General features: G+C 36.6%; 1 protein-coding gene across 2 annotated transcripts; it reads right to left on the reverse strand.

The window, feature by feature from the left end:
- Positions 1–460: 460 nt before the first annotated feature.
- LOC122013399 (receptor-like serine/threonine-protein kinase SD1-8) lies at positions 461–6314 on the reverse strand. Of its 2 annotated transcripts, none has more exons than XM_042569662.1 (7): positions 4937–6314; positions 3030–3179; positions 2749–2912; positions 2455–2668; positions 1997–2234; positions 1006–1156; positions 461–930 (listed from the first exon to the last, which is right to left on the reverse strand). In XM_042569662.1, exons 1-7 carry the CDS (start codon positions 6264–6266, stop codon positions 619–621), a joined length of 2559 nt encoding a protein of 852 aa, XP_042425596.1. In that variant the 5' UTR covers positions 6267–6314; the 3' UTR covers positions 461–618. The 2 variants fall into 2 exon arrangements, with proteins under 2 accessions (XP_042425596.1, XP_042425595.1); XM_042569661.1 differs by having other exon boundaries at positions 2749–2921.
- Between the last annotated feature and the right edge of the window lie 719 nt (positions 6315–7033).

The following is a 7033-nucleotide window of genomic DNA, read 5'->3' on the forward strand; positions in this document are numbered from 1 at the left end:
CTGATCATCTAATTTGCTAGTAGTATAATAAAATATCATGTTTTGCTGTAAGAGGAGTTTGTTATTTTTAATGATCAATAAAAGATTAAAAATTTAAGAATATCAATTAGTATAATTGGTAAGAACCTTTAAAATTATTACTGCAGTTGTAGATTCAAAACTCACCTTCACACTTTTATAACTAATTTTTTCATTAAACCATTCCCCTTTTCATGAAAAAAAATTATGGTTTTCTTCGCCATCATACATTTTGCTATTTATGGATCGTGGTGAGGTAAAAGATAAAAATGAATGACCTGATAAAGAGTAAATTTCAATAGTTGTGATCTATCTTTGTTAATTAACTATATCAACAGTTAATTAACTAAAATTTTGGCCAAAAGATTTTTAATAAGCCTAGATAAATCAAGGACAATTACTATATAGATCTAAACCCCAACTTTTGGTTGGAAGCTGCGGATTTAACTCCAGTATACCAAACAACTATTGATAGTATAATGCCAATTTTGAATGTTAATAACAACAAACAATCCAACAGTTCTGATATACACTCAAAGTTTATTTAACTTATTTACATGATCAGAACCGGTCTCCATAATATCTATTCAATTTCTCTTGTTACCTTCCTTCAAATGCTGTGATTGATAAGTTATTTATAGATAATGAATCATGATTGCTTCCCGAAGAAGAATTAATCTCATTTGGGCCTCGTATACCAACAAATCCCGGTTGTCGTGGTTGCGGTATAAGTGCAATGTCAGTGCCCATCATTAATAATATTGTAGACATTGTCGGTCTATCTTGTGGGTACTCTTGAACACATAAAAGTGCAATCTTTACACACTTTAATATTTCAGCCTTTGGAAAGGAATAACCAATGGATTCATCAACTAGTTTCAAACCATTTCCTTCTTTCCACAAGCTCCAAGTCTATACAAATAATAAATAATTAGTATCATTGGACAAGATATCAAATGTAATATTAATTTTCAATTATATACTTACGTATCCTAGAAGATTCAAGTTGTATGTAGAGTTATAAATTCCTCGATTTTTCTTCCCGCTTATAATTTCAAGAACTAAAACACCAAAACTAAATACATCTGATTTAACTGAGAAAATTCCATCCATAGCATACTCCGGAGACATATATCCACTGCATTCATAATAATAAAACGATAATCGTTATTTTAAATTTAACAATTATAAATCATATTTAAATATTTCAAACATAAATTATTGAGAAAGATATGTAATAAAGATATAACCTACTTTAAAAAAAGATCATCGTTCCCATCCATATTATATATGCTCATAAAATACTAAGTAATTAAACACTACTTTTCAATAATCATTAATGTATCTACATTATTTATTGCATTATACACAAGTTATATAACTAACATTTCCATGCACTTGGGGAAAAACTTCACTCACATCTTAATCATTTGACGGTCTACTATAAGCTAATATTGTGATTTACATCCCTTTACATAATTTAGGAACGGGCTGTGAGAGACACTTGGGATGAACGTAATCATTTTTTTACTACAATAGCTAACATTTGATGGATGATTTTTTTTTCTATTGATAAAATAAATATCATTATATTGCAAATGAGTAACATATGATATAATTATTATGTCTTTGCATCATTTTAAAAAAATATTAGATAAATAGTGGAGTCATTTTTTTATTTAGCATGTTCCCTTATTTGAAATATTAATGAATATGGAAGTCATATAGCTATTTAAAATATTATGCATTTTATAAATTAATATTCATTTAAATATTTTGTATGTGTTTTTGGTTTGGCTTTGGTTTAGAACAAGTGAGGAATGTGCTTAACTTAAAGTTTTCAAGTTTCATAGTTTTTGTTATGTAGGTAGTTTGATAAGGTTGGTGGAGAAGTGATAAATTAAATGAAGGTAAGATATAATCACAAATACACAATGGAAAATGAATGTGACATTAAAAAAGAAGGGTTAATACTTACTATGTTCCAACAACTCTCTTAGTATTAACTTCCGTTTCATCTCCTTTAAAAATTCTTGCCATGCCAAAATCAGATATCTTAGGATTCATTTCTTTATCAAGAAGGACGTTGCTTGCTTTCAAATCTCTATGAATGATTCTAAATCTAGAATCTTCGTGAAGGTACAAAAGGCCACGAGCAATTCCAACGATGATGTTGTACCGTGTAGTCCAATTCAACAATGCACCTTTAACTTTATCTACAAAGTTAATTTTATTAATTAGAGTAGCATAATAATTTGAAACAAAAAAGAAAAAATCTTTATCAATGTAGAAATAAAGAAAGCTATAAAAATAAGTGCTTTTATGCATTTGGTCTAACCAAAGTTATAAGTACAAAAATATAACAAATTTAACATTAAAAGTCTACTTGGATGAAATGCTATATCTAAGTTATTTCATGATCATAAATTAACTAACCAAATATGAAGGAGTGCAAGCTTCCATTATTCATAAACTCGTAGATCAAAATTCTCTCTTCTTTCTGAATGCAATAACCAATTAGACGAACGAGATTCCGATGCTGTAGTTTTGCGATCAATGTTATCTCATTCTTGAATTCATCAACCCCTTGCATTGAGTTTCTTGATAGTCTCTTCATAGCCACTTCGAGTTGTTCCTCTCCTAATTTACCCTGTAAAATTATAATTAGAATTCTTCATCAATTATTCAATACTTCACTCACTCAACAAGCAATTCCAATTTAACTAGTACCTTATAAACCGAACCAAATCCACCCTCGCCAAGCTTGCTCATGACGGAGAAGTTGTCGGTGGCGTTTACAACCTCATCAATGCTAAATAAAGATATCTCCAAGTTATTTGCTTCGGTTCCTTCATCACCTTGTCGTCGGGCCAACAAAATACTATGTGACATGCCTGCTAAATCTATATCTCACAACTCGATGGATCGATTATTAAAAACTTGATAATTTGCTTCCTAATTAATAAAACAAAATGAAAGAACAATTAAATGTCAGCTAGCTGATTAATTACCAAGTGTCCTTGTAGCTTCACTTTCCCTCCTCCTCCTCCTCCTCCTCCTCCTCCTCCAGATACAGTAAACAACAAGAGCGAGGGACAAAGTTGCAAGGATAGAGAGAATGACAATAACCACAGTGAAGGAGACGTTCCTTGAACCTGAGCCTGAAAGATTAATTAATTGTTGTACTCATTTCTATAACACAATTAATACTATAAAAGAAGAAGAAAATTAGTTTATATAAAAAAAAAATTGAATGTGAACTTTTAATTTCATGCATGTAAATCAATTCTATATTGCATAATGATATAACACGTGTACAAAACTACAAATAAAATGGTTGATTCGCAAAAAAGAGGAGTGCATTCGAGGGTAGATCATCTTGTCCGCAATTTACGGACCGAGGGATGATCCACTATTATAGACCCTTGATTTAGATGGACCCTATCAACTTAAAGGTGGGCTCCATCCAAATCAATGGTCCATATACAATGGACCATCTCCTGGTCCGTAAATTACGGACCAGAAGATCCGGCCTCGAGTGCATTCCTACTTGATATGGGGAGTGACATGGGACCTAGAAAGCTGGGATGGAGCGATCAAAGTTAAGCAGAATCAATTAATACCCGTATGTGTAACAATCATCAGAGGAACAATGGAATATTCATTGTGCATCCTTTATGAGAGAAGTCTCTATTCTAGATATCACAGAAATGGTAGATTCATTTTAGAAAAATGTTTAGAATGGTCGGTCCTTTTATTAAAATAATGTCTTGAGATTCGTATATAGAGGAAAAATAATACTATAAAAGGGGTCTCCATCTATAAGCACAAATACATTACATTACATGAGATTATACACTCATAATCCATTATTTTCTAATACTATTTCTTGTCTTCTTTTTCCCAAAACTATTTACTCGACTTAAACATCAGAGTGTCTGTGCCGGAACCTTTTCCTAGCCCGGTTGCTACTATTTTTTTACCTCTATTTTCTATTTTTTTTTTTTTTTTGACATAGAGAACTCAGCATCATTTTCTTCAAACTTAGAATTTTCTAACAGTCAACATCGAAATCATCTACCTCAACACACCATCTTTTATATTCCTAATGTTGGATGGATAATGATTATTTCATGAGTTGACAAGAAAGAAGATTTATGGACAAAATAGGAAGAGAAATCGTCGACCTCAAAATCTTTTAGAAAAGAAAATTTTATTAAATAATAGAGGATCATTTCTCAAACAGTTAAACATACACTTATATGGAGAAATCCAAACTCATAATAGATAAAATTATCAAAAATAACCTAAAATATTAAAAAATAAAAATTACTAAAAATAATAAAAAAAAATATATTCGGAACCTCCGAAAAGACCCTAAATTATATTTTTAGATCTAAAATTTTAGATTTATAGGTTCTACTCAAAAACAAATTTAGGTCGTTTTAATTCAAATCAAACAACATCTTACTCTAATACCCAAGTTATTGCTTTAATATCCAACTTAAAAATTATGGTCTTGATCCGCATAACAACCAGGTTTACAGGTAGAATCTAGAAACTCCGGGACAAAACATTAACATTTTCTCCCAAGCCACACCGTCCTCACAAAGTCCACGGTCGAATTCGAGAAAGTGAAAGAAAGACAAGTCCGTATAATTTTCACATTCTATTCTAACAACTACCGATCACTCCTTGTAGATTTGCATCAAGTACCTATCAATTTTAGCACCACATGATTAACTCCACGTGTAATTGACTAGGGCTTGCCTAGCCAACCCAAACGGCTTCGGGTCAATGTTTTGTAAAGTGGGTTGACCGCTCGAACCGGTCGAGCAAGCGGTTCAACAGATGTTCTAGATAATTAACTAAATAAATTAATCGAGTGAGTAATTTACTCAGGCGAGGGAACACTCACGGAGATCGGCGGCGGCGAGCCGGACATAGAGCTCCTGACCTCCGTTGCCATACAGCCTGAGATCAGTGAGATTTCCGGTCCACGTGATGCATCCGCTCCCGCGCCCGCTGATGTTTGCCTGCGCGTACGCCGTGCACGAGCAGTCGCCCAAACACCTCGCCCGGCACTGCCCCGCACTCACCGTCGTGCTCCAGTCCACCGTCGACCTCGACGTGTCCGGAAGCTTCACCCCCCGAAGCAGAAAAAACCCATCCGTCCCGTTCTTGCAATCCAACGCCGTCTTCCTGGCGCAGCCGTCCGTGCCGTCTCTCAAGTTCCAGCTCGTCGGGTTCGCGGGGCGGAACCCAGTCACGCACGCGCACCTCAGCGAGGACTCGGCGTCGCAGACGCCGTTTTGACCGCACGGTGAGATTTCGTCGTCGCACCAGTCCACGGGCGACTCCCAGATGGGATTCCACAAACGGTCGTTCTCCACCCACACCACTCGTCGAAGAGCTCCCGACTGGTTGACAACCAACCGGGACACGAACGTCGGATCCAACATCTCGAACCAGTACACTACCTCTTGATCGTCGGCCGTGAAACGGAGAGAGAACATGTTGTAGGACTGCATCTGTGGTATGCCGGAGAACCCCAGCCCATTCCACGGTCCCCCCCGCCACTTCGGCTGCTTCGTCCCCTGTTCGCTGGAGAAGGACGACCACTCCAATAACTGCGGATCACCTTCCAAGTCGATGCCGAGGGTGAAATCGCCCGGCGCCGGGTCGATGGTGCTGGTCCATGAAGAGAGCTGCCGGTTGAACCCGGTCGTCAGGTTCCACCCCACCTTCATGCCGGGCAACAGCGAGTCCGTCGGGTAATCGAAGCTCTGCCACGCGAAGCTGGCGTTAGACTCATCGTCGGCCGCTGATCTGACGACCAAGTTTCCGTCGTCGAGCAGTTGAGCCACCGGATTTCGGACGGCGGCCGAAGAGGTCGAGGACCAGAGGACGGTGGAGTTCTCGTCGGTAACCTCGAGCGTTCCGTTTGCCAGCAGCTTCAGGCTTCCATGTCGATTGGTGAGCGGACGGAGGCGGTTGGCTACCCACACGGCCGTGCAGACGGAGATCTTGTTGTACCATATACCGACGTAACGGTTGTCGGTGCCGGTGGGGGAGAAGAAGCCTAAGGCGAAGCTACCACCGGCGGAGATCAAGGTTTTTCCATCATCGTCATCATCGAGAGACTGTGCGCTGGTTAAGGTGTCATCGCCGATAGAAGGCCGGGGGAGAGTGGTGATCAAAAGGCACAACAAAATGGTCGGCGTTAGGGTCGAAGTGAGCAATCTCATTGCTAACCATGAAATTGATTTTTTTTTTTTTTTTTACCACCAAACTGCTCAAATAAGTTCTTGCCACATGAATTTGTAATCACACTCAATAACAGTCAATGTATTTATTATTGCTAGGCTGCTGATTGGTTGAGAATTTGTGATAACTGATCAAAAAAAATTGCATCAAATTGTATCCTTATCCTATTCTAAAATTATATATTTTTATAATATTTTAATACAAATACGGGATTCAATTGGGTTAGTTATTATTATAGTACTTTGGAAATCTCATCATGGTTTTCCAATGAATTTGAATTGTTTAGAGGTGATCAACTCAGTGATGAGGGACTTAAATTTCCCGAGTCAGCATGACAAATGACTTTTTTTTTTAATTAAAACGAGCTATTATAAATTAGTTGTCAGTATTTAGCCTGATATCCTACTTTATCTTGTGTGGAAAGGTTTATCATGTATAGCAGGTGAAGATTTTTCTGATTTAATCAGCTCCGATCATATTTAGAGCCTTTTAAAGTTGGAATTGTACTAAATCAACGAGCAAATGCAAGGCTATCAATTCGGATGGATGAATTCGGATGGATGAAATCAGATTCAGATCGGTTAAAAAAAATATTTATAAAAAGTCCTAATCCAATCTCAGTCCTAATCCAATCTCAAATCCCTAACTTCACATCTGAATTCGATCCGGATAATCCTATTAAAATTTACTTTTTTAAAAAACTATTTTTCTTATAATTCTTTACTTTTATCTCAATAGTCTATTATTA

This window comes from Zingiber officinale, chromosome 8B, assembly GCF_018446385.1.
Source record: "Zingiber officinale cultivar Zhangliang chromosome 8B, Zo_v1.1, whole genome shotgun sequence".
Taxonomy (NCBI): Eukaryota; Viridiplantae; Streptophyta; class Magnoliopsida; order Zingiberales; family Zingiberaceae; genus Zingiber; species Zingiber officinale.

Bases quoted from the DNA above. Each gene is read 5' to 3' on its own strand.
- LOC122013399 (XM_042569661.1), bottom strand. From the start codon at position 6,266: ATGAGATTGCTCACTTCGACCCTAACGCCGACCATTTTGTTGTGCCTT. The intron at 3,180-4,936 runs GTGAGTGTTCCC...TTAATCTTTCAG, and splicing joins GCTCGCCGCCGCCGATCTCC to GCTCAGGTTCAAGGAACGTC. The intron at 931-1,005 runs GTAAGTATATAA...TTATTTGTATAG, and splicing joins ACTTGAATCTTCTAGGATAC to ACTTGGAGCTTGTGGAAAGA.